Source organism: Rhincodon typus, chromosome 25 (genome assembly GCF_021869965.1).
Source record: "Rhincodon typus isolate 14 chromosome 25, sRhiTyp1.1, whole genome shotgun sequence".
In the NCBI taxonomy this organism is placed as follows: domain Eukaryota; kingdom Metazoa; phylum Chordata; class Chondrichthyes; order Orectolobiformes; family Rhincodontidae; genus Rhincodon; species Rhincodon typus.
The window spans coordinates 10,778,372-10,794,736 of record NC_063356.1 but is presented as its reverse complement, the minus strand read 5'-3'; the positions used below and the strand labels follow the sequence as shown (position 1 = coordinate 10,794,736).

At 39.9% G+C, this 16,365-nt stretch overlaps 1 protein-coding gene across 1 annotated transcript in view; it reads right to left on the bottom strand.

Moving 5' to 3' along the window:
• LOC125486037 overlaps nt 1-16,365 on the bottom strand; it is a 69,507-nt gene that overhangs the window by 44,188 nt on the left and 8,954 nt on the right. Inside the window, exons 2-4 of the mRNA XM_048611813.1 lie at nt 9,351-9,680; nt 4,714-5,037; nt 520-580 (exon numbers count right to left, since the gene is read on the bottom strand). Of these exons, the coding sequence (XP_048467770.1) occupies nt 520-580; nt 4,714-5,037; nt 9,351-9,680 (715 nt within the window). The remainder of the gene's footprint in view (nt 1-519; nt 581-4,713; nt 5,038-9,350; nt 9,681-16,365) is intronic.

Here is a 16,365-nt window from a genome sequence, read left to right as displayed (position 1 = left end):
ATCATTGAGAATGTTCAAGATAAAAAGCAATAACATTCTGGAAACTAAGACATGAATGGAAAGGGAGATAATGCATGAAGGGGGCATTGGCATAGATGATCAGCCATGATCTAATTGAAAGGTGGAGCAGGGTTGGCAGATTGAATAACTACTCCTGTCATTATGTTAGCAACCTAGATTGTGCAATGTAAGACAGCAGGATACTGAGCAAGCTCAGTGTAATTTAATTGCAAATCCCAGGCAGTTTCTGTTTTTGTTTCTACCAGTTTTGCGATGCTTATTGCCTGCTTACCCTGCCAATTCTGGCATTCCTCAATCACATTTCGGCTCTGTTTTGAGGGTGCCAGGAAATCAAGACATGTTTTCTGTGCAGACCCAGCTAGTGTGAAAACGGAATAGCCAATTGTTGCATTTATGTTAGAACTGGCAACTTTTCATCAGCATAGAGTGTCGAGGCTCCTCTGTAAATCTTGAAACGATATTAATTTAATTTGTTTATTTATTGATTAATAAATATACCTTTCATTTTTGAAGCTGATTGCTCTCTGAGATTCAGCAGGCAGTACCGTTGTTGTAGGAGCTGTAAAAATAGCAACAACAAATATTAACATTGGAATATTAGATCTTCAGCTACATATTTCCCATACACAACATTTAGTCCAACCCGTGTGTCTCTGAGCTTTGCATTTCAAAGAAGCTTGATCCCCATTACCCATTACAGGTTTTTTAACCTAACAACAAGTCGCAGACAGAAGAGAATTAGCTTGTTGGATGCCTATTGTTTTTTGATAGGTGATAAAGCTGATCTCATTATTGTGGTGTATAATAAAACTGACACAGACTTAAAATCCCAGAGGCTTCTTCATCAGTTACAAGCTTCCAGGAATTCTAGCACCGACATTTGTTCTCCCCAGTACTGTTCTCCCTCCAAACAAAGGCATATCAATGCCCTGTTGGTTGACATCCTGTGGGGCGCTCATGTTTGGTATCAAGTCAAGTCACCATAGTCTTACCTGACTGTAGGGCTGCTCTTCCATTGGAGAGACAACTAGTGGTGATTTAACCTGAGGCAAGGGGAGAGGTTCAGAAGGAGAGTTCTTTGTGGTAATCTCAGTTAGTGTGGAGATTGAGCCCACACTGTGGGCATCGCACTGCTTTGCAAACCAACCATCCGGCCAACTGAGCTAAATCGACCTCCTCACGTGTGCTATATGGTGGTTGTGGTTTCCATTCATTTTCTGATCCAGGTGTGAGTACCATCTAAACTGTTTACATGACCAAGTGGATTGATTGAAATTAGGTTAATTATCATTCTAAGCGCTTATTGTATTCCATTGCTTTTATACTTTGATAAGATCAAATTAGATTGCCTTTTTAAGTGCTTTTACAGCCCTGGTTTAAAAGGTTTTATATAACAGTTATTAGTGGTCATATGTCTGTTTCTACTTCCTGTCACATAGCAAACCACTAAAACCAGTTTTTTGTCCCCTTTGGTATATCAACCATAACAGCCAGAATGTCAATGTGCTAGCACTAGGGGAAGCGATGGCCTAGCGATATTATTGCTGGACTGTTAATCCAGAGACCCAGATAGCATTCTGGGGACCGGGTTCAAATCCCACTACAGCAGATGGTGGAATTTGAATTCAATAAATATCTGGAATTAAGAATCTAATGATGACCATGAATCAATTGTCGGGAGGGAAGCACATCAGGTTCACTAATGTCCATTAGTGAAGGAAACCATCATCGTCACCTGGTCTGGCCTACATGTGACTCCAGACCCACAGCAATGTGGTTGACTCTTAACTGCCCTTTGGGCAATTAGGGATGGGCAATAAATGCTGATCTAGCCAGCAACACCCATGTCCTGTGAATGAACAAAGAGGGGAAAAAACAACCCACTGACATAGTGATTCACAGTGATGCTCCTCAGACTAAACCCTTCTATGTTTGCCTTCTCTAGTTGTTGATCTCTCCCATAGTTTGTACATGTCTTTTTTTTTTAAACTAAAAGCAAAAAAGTTTGGGTCGAGCAACTATTCATTTTTATTTATTCTTTGTTGGGCTTTGCTGTTGCCCATCCTTAATTACTCTTGAGAAGGTGGTGGTTAATTCCATATATATTATATAGGAGAAAGTAGCTTCTGAAAACCATTTTTGCATTGCTGGTGGAGCTCACCAGCAAGAAGCTAGAGAAAAAGTCGATCTTACTTGATCTAGCTTGCAGCAATGTTGTGCCTGAATTTTAATTTAAATTAAATTTTACTTTATCAGGTTGTCTTCAGGAAAACTGAAGAAACCATGTACCATGTACACTTTATTGGATTGCTCAAATAACAACCAGTTGAAGAGTGACAGTGACAAATGTCAATGGAGCCAAATTAATTAACAATTTAGCTGTAAATCATTGCAGATTTGATTGTGATGACTGTCTGTGCAGAATTCATACTGAAATGATATGGATCCCATGAGGATCTGACAATGTCTACATCCTCTTGTAAGTTGTACATTATCATACATCTGATTGTAATAACAGAATAGATAAGACTTTTGCTTGAACTTTAAATTAATGAAATGAATTAATTCAATTTAAGTATTAACTTTACAATATCAAAAAAATCCCCAGACTATTCTATGTTCCATATAAGTATTTGCTCAATTCAAACTTTTCTTTCAAACTGCAAAAGTGTTTTATCAGACAGATGTGGAGAAAATGTTTCCATTTGTGGGAAAGTCCAAAAATAAGGGCCATTAACCTAAGGGTGTCAGAAAAAAAAACACAATAATGTATTTAGGAGAAACATCATTATCCAGATATTGTCACCCTGCGTCCCACTCTACTGCATTCTGGCACAGGGGTAAGAGCCCAATGATGTTAGATACTAAATATGACACATGTATGTTAGCAAAATTCACACTAAGTGAATTTATTACAAACTAACCAGAGTAGTGACCATTGTGCCATTTCAATATAATTTTGAGGAGGATAAATTGAGGAAATGAGATTGTCTGAAATTGCAATTAAGCCAATCCGAGAAATAAATTCATCTGCCAGTTTGTTTACATCAGCAGCGACACTTCTAACTACAGCGAACCATTGCAGAAATTGTGCCTTTCTCCCTCTTGTCAAATATCTTGGTTTCAAGCATTTCCAAATCAACATAAGAAACAGGATAAGCCTAGTTCACATCTGTCCTAACAAGTTATCTGAATAGTGGCCTTAAAAGAACATCTGTAGGATAATTATGCCTCGATCTTTCCTAAAATCTCTGAGAGCTATTCCCAATCCAACTTTCGTGGTGGTGTCCTCAACTGCCAAGAGCCTATGCTCCTAAAATCCCACCCATAAACACCTCCACTTCTCCAATTTTCTCTCTTCCTTTAAGATGCTCCTTCAAATCTGCTTCTTTGACCACTTACTCTAATAGAACAATATATACGGCTTTATGTCAAAGTCTGCTTCTGCTTTAGTTGTGTCAACATTACAGACTAGCGCCTGCATTCCACCCACATTTCTATGTTTATGCTCCTCTGTACAGCTTTGGGACATTTTTTCTATCTTTAAGATAATCAATTATTGTGGTACTGGAGAGGTGCTAATATTGCTGGATTAATAATGTTCTGGAGATATGAGCTTATAATCCCATAATGGCAGGTGTTGTTATCTGAATTCTTTTAAAGTCATTTTTTCACTTGTGGGATGTGGGTGCCACTGGCTGGCCAGCACTTATTGCCCCATCCCTTTTGCTCTTGAGAAGGTGAGCTGCTTCCTTGAACTGCTACAGTCCATATGCTGTAGGTTGACCCACAATGCCATTAGGAAAGGAGTTCCAGAATTTGACCTAGTGACGGTGAAGGAATGATGATATATTTCCAAGTCGGGATGGTAGTATAATGGTAGCCCTTTTGGGTTCACTAATCTCCTTCAGGGAAGGAAATCTGCCATCTGTATTTGGTCTGGCCTACATATGAGTCCAGACCTGCAACAAAGTGGTTGACTCTTAACTGCTGGCACGCATCATCCTGACTTGAAAGTATGTCACAATTCCTTGACTGTGGCTGGGTCAAACCTTTGGAATTCCCTCCCTAATGACATTGTGTGTGCACCTACACCATTTGGATTGTCACAGTGCAGGGAGGTTGATCACTAACAGCTTCACAAGGGCAATTTCAGGTGGGTAGTAAATGCTGACCTTGCCAATTATGCTCACAAACCATGAATAAATTAATAAATATGTTTGGCCTACTGTTCTCATTTTGATTTTTGGTACCACTGGGTCACTTTACCCATCAGTCACTGCATTATAGGACTCAAATTGTACCAACATCTGGCCTCTGTGGAGATTAGCTCACGCAATTTTTGGAGAAGCTTTTTTACGCATTCCAGACAATCTGCCTGGCTTTTGCTGACATGTAAAGCATTGGAGGGTACAAAGGTTGGAGTGGGGAGAAGAACATTGGCCTTTTCCTATGCCATAAATCTTTCTCTGCTTCTACGTAGTGCCTGACTCACGAGACAGAATGTAACGTTTCCTAGTAATTGAGACGGACCTCTGTGGATTCATTTTCTAGCCTCAAAATCCCAACAGATCAGATGAATTGCAAACAAATAATATCTGTCCCAACAGTTCTTTTTAACAGAACATTTAGCATTTTGTTTAAATATGTAGAAGCTACTTAAGAAGAAGAAGAAATTAACATCTGTCTTACGTTCAAAAATGATCAGTTGTAAAGGGTCCATTCTGTCATATCCAAAGATTGTTATTCCACACCAGTAAATTCCCTTATCCTCCATAGATAATTGGGTGATGGTCACTGCAAACACCCCAATGGTTTGGTTATCCATAGCCATTATCCTTCCACCGCTGTTTGGATTCTGTTTTCGCGTTCCAGTTATCACAATACACGATTTCCTGTCCGATCCCTTACACAGGTATTTTTCATGGTTCTTGTAATATGGCACTTGATACCGACATTGTATGGTGACAGTGTCTCCTAAGGTCCCATGCACTTGCCTTAGCCCAGTTAATCCAGCTTCAAGAATAAAGAACAACATATAACTGCTTAACATCAAGCAGAATACATGCTAGTAAAACAGTGACAAGTATTGCAGAATCTAGGAATTTTATAGCATAGAATTGGTTTAATTTGGCCCATCATTTCGATTCTGGTTATCTGAAAGTAAATTGTCCGCTTAATTCATTCCTTTTTTCCAAGTATGTTCAGGTTCTTACTGCTTTACCAGTTAAACAAAGATCTTATGCACTGACAGTATTAGATAATTTATTTCGCTTCTGGTCAAAACAGTTCACTTCTTTCCTGAAATCAGAAAATCCTGGAAATGCTCAGCAGCCAACAGCATATGCAAGTCAGGTGAATAATGTTTCAGCTTAATGACGATCAGAATTCTGAAAGGCTGCAGATCTGAAACGTTACCTCTATTTCACCTTCTGCAGATGTTGCCAGAGCTGTGAATATTTTCAGCTTTTTCAGTTTTTATTCCACATTTCTAGAATCGACAGTATTTCCCTTTTTAATTCACCCCAGCAGAAAGAATATATGTGGAGTATAAGAGTAATGAAGTCTTACTGCAATTGTACAAGGTGCTGATGAGACCACATATGGAGCATTCTGAGCATTTTTGGTCTCCTGATTTAAGGAAAGATATTATTTCATTGGATGGAGTTCAGAGAAGATTCACTGGGATGATTCCTGGTGTGGAGGGACTATCTTATGAGCAGAGGCTAAACAGGTTAGGATTCTACTCGTTGGAATTTAGAAGAATGAGAGGTGATCTCCTGAAACGTATAGAATTCTTAAGGGACTTGATAGGGTAAATGCTGAGAAGGTGCTTCCCCTCATGGGAGAGTCTAGGACCAGCCGGAATTGTCTCAGCATAAGTGGGCACCAATTTAAGACTGAGATGAGGAGGATTTCTTCTCTCAGAGGGTTGTGAGTCTTTGAAATTCCTTGGCACAGAGAGCTGTCGGAGCAGAGTACTCGTGCACATTTAAAGTTGAGGTAGATGGTTTCTTGGTTCGTAAGGGAACCAAGGGTTGTAGGGAAAAAGTAGGAAAGTGAATGTGACAAATATCAGATCAGCCATGATCCTATTCAACGACAGAACAGACTCGAGGGTTCAAGTGGCCAACTCCTGTTCCCATTTCTGGACAGTAAGAGAACCAATTCCATGTTCCACTTCAGCTTTGAACACTAAAACATCTTGGCCATCTCTTGCTTCATTTATAACCAAGCGAAAAGTCACAAAAATCTGCTGCAGGTAAATCAGTGTGAGAGGAAAGAAGAATCATGATAAAGTCAAAATCACAAAATGTCAGGTCTAAGCTAAATCAGACATACACACACATCTTGTAGCTTCTCGAACAGTGAAACGTAGATTATTTGTGTATTATTTCCATTTTAGTTTGTTTTTTTATCAGTGCTATCTATTTACATTTTGTGCTTTAAAAACTTTGCAACACAACAACTGCCAGCTCATTGAACCTGTATCAGCTGATCAGTCCTTCACAAGAAATATCAGCTTCCCCATGGGGTCTGAAGGTTGTCAACATAAACCTGTCCACACAGAGAGCAGCTACGTACAGAGTTGAAGAGTGGATCAATAGTTGAAAGTCTTTTTGTTTGTGTGAGCATTTCCCAACAGAAATTCCCCACTGAACACCACTTTAAAACTAAATCACCAACTTTATGCTGAAAATTTGAAATAAAAACAGAAAAATGGCAACGAAACTCAGTAGGCCTGGCACCTGTAGGGAAAGACTAAAGAACTGATCATCGACTTCAGAAAGAAAGGAGGTGAACACGCCCCCATCTATGTCAATGGAACTGAGGTTGAGAGGATGAAGAGCATCAAGTTCCTTAGAGTGACGATAACTGATGACCTGTCCTGGACTTCCCACGTAAATGCGGCAGTTAAGAGGGCACAACAACGCCTCTTCTTCCTCAGGCAGCTCAGGAAATTTGGCATGTCCATAAAGTCCTTCACCAACTTCTACTGACACACAAATGAATGCATTCTGTCTGGGTGCATAATGGCCTGGTATGGCAATTTCTCTGCCCAGGACCGTAAGAAACTACAGAAGGTGGTGTGCACAGCCCAGACCATCGCGGAAGCCAACCTTCCATCCATGGACTATTTATACACTTGCTGCCATGGAAAGACATTTAAAATTGTCAAAGATCCATCGCACCCCGGTAATGCTCTCCTACAACATCTTCCGTCATGCAGAAGATACAGAAGCCTGAACACACGCACAAGCAGATTCAGGAACAGCTTATTTCCGGCCATTATCAGACTGTTGAACGGACTCTAGCCTCAAATAATGTAACCTGCAAGGTAACCTGTATGCCTCAAAGTCTTTTTGATCTGTACATCTTTTGCTTGCTGTGATCTGTCTGTACCACTCGTAAACAAAGCTTTTCACTGTATTTTGGTCCATGCGACAATAAATCAATCAAATCAAATCAATCAAAGAAACAGAATTATCCTTTCCAGTCTGAGATCACTCTTTTTCTGACATGCCAGCTCACTTCTGAAGGAAAGTTTTATCAGACTTGAAATGTTAATTCTGTTTCTCTCTCCTCAGGTGAAGCCAGACCTGCTGAGTTTCTTCAGCGCATTCTGTTTTGCTTCATCAATTTTAATTCCTTCAGTATTTTGACTTCCCCTTCAGCGTTTGATGTTTTTATTATCTTTTTACATTAATTTATCACCTGTTCCAATTATAAAGCCTTAAAATGACAGAGTAGATTTAAATCTTCACCACCCAGGGCAGATAAATGACCCGTCCCCTTGTGGTAGAATGGAAGTTTGCCTGAAATAGTTCTCCTCTTTCAACTTCAATATGAAATCCATTCTCTTCTTTGGGACATGCATGACTATCAGGTTTGCTTGGCCATTTCAATGATATGGTTTTCTTCTACTTTGATCTTCCTTCTCCAGATTTATTCTACCTCAACACTTTTGCTGTATTCTCCCAGAAGGAAACAAGAGTAAATACTTGGAAATGAATGTACTGGATATACTGGAACTCCATTTTGAGGTCTACAATACAAGTCAGACCAATATATATTGTTTGCAAGTTTTACTTTTTTTACTTTCTCTTGAGAATTTGACCATAATTCTAATTTCTCCCACCTTCAATTTCGTGATTCTTTCCTGATCAAGTTCTTCCCTCTATTTCTATCTCTCTCTGATGGACTTTTTGCAGATGCCAGCAACTGTCTAAAGTATGTTTCTTCCCATCTCATTTTCTGAAGGAGCTTCATCCCTTTTTTCCAGCTTTCATCATTTCCATTGCATTTGCTTGATTGACTCCACCTCCCACATCAAACCATAAATATCCTTCTTCCACAGTTATGTGAATGCATTGCACAGTGTGCAGAAAAGATTCATGAAATGGACTTCAGGAATGAACATTTTAGCATGGAGATAAAGTTGAGAAATTGGCACTGTCATTCTTGGAGAATAGAAAGTGAGAGGAGATTTGAGAGAAGTGTTCAAAATTACGAGGGCTCTGGACAGAGTAGATAAAGAAAAATGGTTCCCACTCATGGCAGGATTGAGAATGAGGGGGCACATATTTAAGGTAATTGGGAAAAGATGCAATGAGGGACATGGACAGGAACCTTTACACACAATGAGTATGAAAGAAAAGGAGTGCGATCCCTGAAAGTGTGTTGGATCCAGGTTCAATTGAGGCTTTTAGGAGGGAATTGGATTATTATCTGAAAAGGAAGAATGTGCAGGATTGCAGGAAAGTTGCAAGGGAATGGTACTACATGAATTGCTCATTGAGAGATCCAGTGTATTTATGGTGGGCTGAATAGCCTCTTTCTACTGTAACTATCCTGTAAATATTTATATTTATATAAACATTGCTATTCTTGTGTTCTTTTCTCACCCTGTCCTTTCTTCATGCAACAATAACGCTGTTCCCTGTTTACCTTTCAAAGTTCAGTTCTGTGGAAAGTTCTACACAAAACATTATCTGTTTTCTCTGCATAGACTCTGACTGTATATCTGCTTTCTAATCATGTAGCACCACCAGTCAAATGTGTGGGGTGTTGATTTATCTTCCATATACAGTTTAGGTCCAAGAAACCTTTATTTTCTGAAGAAGAATCTGTTTCTCTCTCCATAGATGCTGCCAGACCTGCTGAGTTTCTCCAGCCTTCTCCATGTTTGTTTTAAACCTTTTTTTTAATTGAATAAATCTAAGAACTTTCTCTGTTTAAACAGGTTACAACAGCAGTGAATTGTTCATTTATTGGAATTCTTACACTGTGCTTGAAGTCAATAAATGGTGATTAATAACTCAGCTTACCTGTGAGAACATTCAATTTAACACAAGTCATTTCATCTTTGCCCAGCCTTGTTATCCCACACCAATACCATCCTGCGTCTTCCGGTGATAATTGCTGCATTTTTACTGAAAATATTCCAATGGTTTGATTGTCCATAATGAACAGTCTACTGGATCTTTCCTGCTGTACTTCTGTAGTGGATGCCAACACGGTGCATGAATAACTCATTTTTCCTTTACACCAATACTTCTCAGAATCCCGGTTACTTGCTATGTTGTACTGGCAGTCCACAGTGATGGACTCTCCTAACCTTCCGTTCACCTCGCTGGGTGCCGTGAGTCCATATGATCCTGTCAGGGCAGAAAGAAATACGCTGCATTAAGATTTGAAAAATGCCTGGCTGATGGAATGTCACAACCATTGGTCATGTAGCTTAGAGGCTCTTGTGAAGCAATGGTAATGTCCCTATCGCTGTGCTGGAAGATCCATACTGAAGTTAACGCAGAGCCAATAGCCTAGTGGTATTATCATGAGACTGTTAATCCAGAAACTCAGCTAATGTTCCAGGGACCTGGGTTCAAATTCCTCTATGGCAGATGGTGGAATTTGAATTCAGTAACGAATCTAGATATATAAGGATGACCATGAAACTATTGTCAGGGAAAAAAAACACTTTTCTGGTTCACTAACGTCATTCAGGAAGGGAAATCTATCATCCTTGCCTGGTCTGGTCTTCATGTGACTCCAGACCTGCATCACAGTGGTTGACACTTAACTGCCCTCTGGGCAATTAGGAATGGGCAATAAATGCTGCTTTAGCCAGAGATGCCCAAAACCTGTCAGTGAATAAATGTCCCACCTGTCACTGGGGTGTACCATAACATGTACCAGCAGATTGATTCACAAATGCATTTTTATAATCTGACTTATGGTGAGCTTGACAAGACCTCTAAATGGCTATGGTGGAAATTCTCTGACTGGCCTTGCTGAAATGGTCCTGTTACATGTTGAATTTCTAAGTCAGCTTATTTCATACCTTGAAGTGAATGCATTGTTTGTATTGGAGCATTATTCTGAGGAACACAGATCAGTATGCATCATTTGCAAGTTTCACTTGTTTTTCCTTCGGTGCAGTATTCAACTTGAAAGCCTTATTAATTTGGTTACATTCAGCCAGAGGCTCTGCTCCCATTAACTTGGAAAATTGAAAGCCAAATTATATTTTAAAATTGACACGTGCCTTTGCTCTACTATTTAACTCAATAGCTATTTTATTTTGTAGAGGAAGAACAAGTGAATAGGTAAATATTCAGTCGGACTAATTTTCATTTGTTTTGGGTGTGAATAAGGCAGTTACTGGATTAAAATTTTGTGCCACATTCCCATTGACAAGTGGGTCTTCACCATGTTCCCTGGGGCTCTGAAATGGATGGTCCAGGAGACTGCCAGAAACTTGATATCACTAAGGCCCTAATGCAATTGTAGACTTCCAATGGGTGGCGCAATTGTCACACAATTACCTCTTTGGATTGGTACTTGGTATTGAGTCGTCATAGAGTCATACAGCATGAAAACAGACCCTTCGGTCCAACAAGTCCATACCAACCATAATCCCAAACTAAACTAGTCCCACCTGCCTGCTCCTGGCCTATATCCCTCCAAATCTTTCCTATTCATGTTCTTATCTAAATGTCTTTTAAATGTTGTAATTGTACCCACATCCACTACTTCTTAAAGGAACTAATCTAAAGAAAGATATTCTGGCATTGGAGGTAGTCCAGATAAGAGGATTAGGTTGATCCCAGGCATAGAAGGGGAAACATTGAGTAGGTCATGCGTATACTATATTATTGGAGTTTAGAAGAATGAAAAGTGACAGTATTGAAACATGCAAGGTTCTTAGCACATTTGATAAAAACTGAAAGAACTGTGGATGCTGTAAATCAGGAAGAAAAACAAAGTTGCTGGAAAAGCTCAGCAGGTCTGGCGGCATCTGTGAAGGAAAAAAACAGAAGGAAAAAACTGAAGGGTCACCGGACCCGAAACATTAACTCTGTTTTTTCCTTCACAGATGCTGCCAGACCTGCTGAGCTTTTCCAGCAACTTTGTTTTTGTTCTTAGCACACTCGACAGGATGGATGAGGTGAGTCTACTTCTCCTTTTAGGCAAATCCAGGACCAGACGGCATAATCTCAGAGTAAGAGTTGGCCCACATAAGACAGAGATGAGGAGAAATTTCTTCTCTCAAAGGGTAGTGACTCTGTGGTATTCTTTGCTGTAGAGCCAGGGTCATTAAGTACATTCAAGACTGAGACAGGTTTTTAATCAATAATGGAATCAAGGATTATAGGGAAAAGGCAGGAAAGTGGAGTCAAGGATTATCAAATCAGCCGTAATCTCATTGAATGCAGAGCAAACTCGATGGGCCGAACAGCCTACTTCTGCTCCTATGTCTTATGGTCTTATGATGCAACCCACTCATCTGAAATGTTGTTTTTCAGATGTAGTAGAGAATTAAAGCCCTGGTCTGTCAAATTTTTACCCACCACTTTCTTGGCTGATTTTCTTCAGTGATCCAACCACCCGCCCTTCACTATATAAATCACTTCCACCAGGCTGTGCTCTACAATAGAGATGTCAAACCTCCTGACCCTCCTCATCAATGACCTGCTCAAAACACATGAGAAGTCACGAGAAATGCACTAGGCTTTGGACCAATTCCATCAGACAGGAGACAATATTCCTTTACCCAACTCCCAACCACCTCTCCCCTACATCCTGCCCAGGGCAATCAACCAATAAAGAATCTACTGTGTTGCACAAATGAACTGAAACTTAAACTGACAGACAGCAAATTTTATATGTGACTCCTTCATTTGAAAGTGATAACTTGCTGAGTGTTATGAAAGTTTGGTTATAAAATTGGCTCAGCAATGATGATGCAAAGTGCTAGACTTTTGAGGAAACAAGAGTTCACAAAAAATGAGAGAAAAGGGAAAATGCTGGAAATAATCAATCAGTCCATTAGCATCTATGGACAATAAAAAGGCTGCTGAATATTTTTGGATGTGGAATCTTCATCAAAGCTAAAATAGATAAGCGGTATAAAGGAATTTTTATGTGATCAGCAATGAGAAATAAACAAAAATGGGTAAAACCAAAGAAGAATAGAAGCAGAATGAAACAACAGATGAAGCTCATTCAAATAATGCAGCAAGGTGGTTCAGTGGTTAGCACTGCTGCCTCACAGCGCCAGGGACCTGGGTTTGATTCCACCCTTGGGCGACTGTCTGTGTGGAGTTTGGACATTCTCCCCGTGTCCGTGTGGGTTTCCTCAGGGTGCTCTGGTTTCCTCCCTAGTCCAAAGATGTGGCTGTTAGGTGGATTGCTAAATCACCCATAGTCTAGGGATGTGCAGGCTAGGTGGATTAGCCATGGGAAATGCAGGGCTACAGGGATAGGGCAGGGGGATGGGTCTAGGTGGGATTCTCTTCAGAGGGTTGGTGTGAATGTGATGGGCTGAATGGCCTGCTTCCATATTGTAGGGATTCTATGATTCTAATGGATAACAGCGCACTGACAATAATGAAACAAAGGATTCTACGCATTATTTGACAATTATTTGCCACTTTGAATACTAAGTTTATTTGTCATATACATGTAGTGATATTCTTGACTGCCTTGCTGAATTTGATGGTAAATTAACAGCAAGCTTAATGAACGTTATTATTCATGTGAGCTTATTGATCATTAGTTATGGAGCTGATTGTCCAAGATGTTAGATACTTTACTCGTCTCAAAGTAGTATCTTCAAAATCATTAGTAAACATTAAGCATTATACAAGTAATTGCTTGGTAGTTTAGAAGTGAAACATTGGAGACTTGAAATCGAAGGACTGGAATGTAAGTTTGCAAATTTTGAAAGGGGATGATACTTTGCACAGTAAGAGGAGTGGGCGCTGATTGCTTGGGTCATGGTTGGCATGGAGGGGCAGGAACTGTTAATTGTTATTCTTAGCTGATGACAGGATCAGAGGTCACACAACACCAAGTTATAGTCCAACAGGTTTATTTGAAATCACAAGCTTTCGAAGCACTACCCCTTTGTCAGGTGATGAAGGGGCAGCTCTTCAAAAGCTTGTGATTTCAAATAAACCCTGTTGGACTATAACTTGGTATAACACGGTGTAGAGCTGGATGAACACAGCAGGCCAAGCAGCATCAGAGGAGCAGGAAAGCTGACGTTTTGGGTGTTGTGTGACTTCTGACCCTTGTCCACCAGAGGCCAACACCAGCACCTCCACATAGCTGATGACAATCTAATTTGTCAAGGCATTGCCATGGGAATCCACCATGGATCGCTGTCTCCATAACCCTTTCCTATTGCATAAGGAGCTAGAAGTGAACATACTGGAAAAATAAGTAAAAATAATTCTGACATTGCCTAAACATTTTTATATCTGGTAATTAACTATATTCCACAAAGGAGCATTTAACCATTAGACAGACACACTGTTTACATCTGGTTTGAGGGACGTAACTCCATTCTATGAGTTACCACTATCAGTACAGGGATTGATCCCACACCATTGGTATTCTGCATCACATTCTAACCAGCTGAATGATCTGACATCCAAATCCATTGATAGACACGGTGACACCATTACCTATTAGTTATCAATAAAAAAACTGAAACAAAAACAGGAATCGCTGGAGAAACTCAGCAGATTTAGCAGCATCTGTGGAGAGAAACAGAGTTAACATTTCAAGCCCACTGACCCTTCTTCAGAAATGCACCTGTCACTTAGAGATAGTAGGAAGTGCTGATGCTGGAGTCTGAGATAACAAGGTGTAGAGCTGGATGAACACAGCAGAACACTAGAGGAGCAAGAAAGCTGACGTTTCGGGTCGGGACCCTTCTTCAGAAATGGGGGAGGGGAAGGGGACTCTGAAATAAATAGAGAGAGGGGGAGGCGATGATGGAAGGTGGAAAGAGGAGCAGATAGGTGGAGAGAAGATGGACAGGTCAAGGAGGTGGGGATGGAGCTAGTAAAGGTGAGTGTAGGTAGGGATTTGGGATGGGAGTTGGTTGATTGGGGGGGGTAGGTGGGAGAGAAGACGGACAGGTCAAGGAGGCAGGGATGAGCTGGGCTGGTCTTGGGATGAGGTCGGGGGTGGGGAGATTTTGAAGCTTGTGAAGTCCACATTGAGACCATTGGGCTGCAGGGTTCTGTTTCTCCCCACTAAGCAACTTTCAATCCACTTTGAAAGTCTGCCACTCATGAAATATCAAAAAGCAAAATTAATAAAACCACGAGCTTAGGGTTTTGAAAACAATGCTGCAAGTTCTGTGGGAAAAATTTGTTCTAAAATGCTCTTATAAATTATGAATCTTTTCCCACCCATACAACAAGTTAATAATCTAAAACAGTGTATGTACATTCTATACCCAAAAGCTGATTTAATAAATTACTTGTTTGTTTGCAGAGTGTTAGTTATTGTTTTGCAAATCATTCAGATTGAATTCCGGGCAGACCATTTCCTGACCATGAATCAGAACATTAAACAGGCCACAAAGGTCATTGACTTTTATTAAGTTCCATTTGATAACAAATAGCCTGGATCTGTCTGCTCTTCAAAATGTTGGTTCCCCGACTACTCTTTTCAGTATGTTATAGGTTTAAAAAAAATCTAATTTTGGTTGTGTCATGGAAAATCATCGAATAAATAGAGAAAGAACAACTTGTATTTAAATATGTCCTTTGTGCAATGGTTTAAGCTCAGGGCAAAAGTATTATCTACAGGCCACTGACTATGACTTGTTTTTAGGTGTTGAACTATAATGGCCTCAGCCCACTTGTGGTTCTTGCAGCATGCAGGCCCAGTCCACATTCTGGAAAAAATAAAATTACTTACAACTGATTTCTCATTCACAGCTACGTCTTTGAGATTTTTGAGCCAGAGTTTCTAAGAGCAGTTAAGTTGCAACCTAACATTCCTCTTTTCTTCCTACCAGCTGGATGCTCACCGGACTCTTTCTCAGCTTCGAACCTGTTTTTCTAAACTAAAGTATCTTGCATCTTTCTCTTGTCTTTTTGCTCCTGGTGAATACCAACCACCTCAACAAATAAAACATATGCAACAATACAACACACACCTTACAACATGAGTGAGCATAGCTGTGAGATTGAATGTTGCAAGTGAATTCTAAGGCTTTTTAAAATGAAGTACCTTAACTTGCATACTACACATTATTCTGTTGTTAGAAATAATGCCAACATTTTAGCAACTGATTGAAAAGTGAATATTGTGGATTCTGAATGGCTGAATTAAAATCAGAAAATGCTGGAAACTCTCAATGGGTTGGGCAGCTTCTTTAGAAAGAGAAGTGGAGTTCACACTTCAGGACAATGATTTTTTTTTATCAGAACCTGAAACATTCCTGTTTCTTTTACCATAGCTGCTGTCAGACCCAATGAGTGTTTCTTGGATTTTTTGTTTTTATTATCTGAGATTGCAGTTTTTTAAAAACACATTTTGAAGTTTTAGTCTATGTTTTGGTGTCTTCTCCTCAGGCAATCCCTCTAGGTTGAGGATTAACATTTATATTAATTAAATATAATAGTGTTGACTGAATAGGTGATGTGTTGCAGCTGTAGTATATAGGCGCTGATGGACTTTGGTGCACATTGGTGTGATCTGCAACAAATGTTGCTTGCTCAAGGGCCTTGGTTCAGAGTTGATGAGCTGGAGTCTGAGATGTGAATAATGCAACACAATAGGGAGGGTTAGATCAATTACATCAAATTTGGTTTGTGATCGTGGACAGGAGGATGTGACTGTGAGTGAGGCAGCTATTAGAATGCAGAATTTATGTTTGGCAGAGCCTCAGCCAGTGTCTTGTTCAGTAGCAGGACATTTAGAAAGGTTTAATGCAATCAAACAGAGGTAACATGATTCTGTGAAAGGGAGCCTACATTTGAAAAATTTGTTAGAGTTCATTGAGGATATTGATGAAAGTGGACATAGTGTATT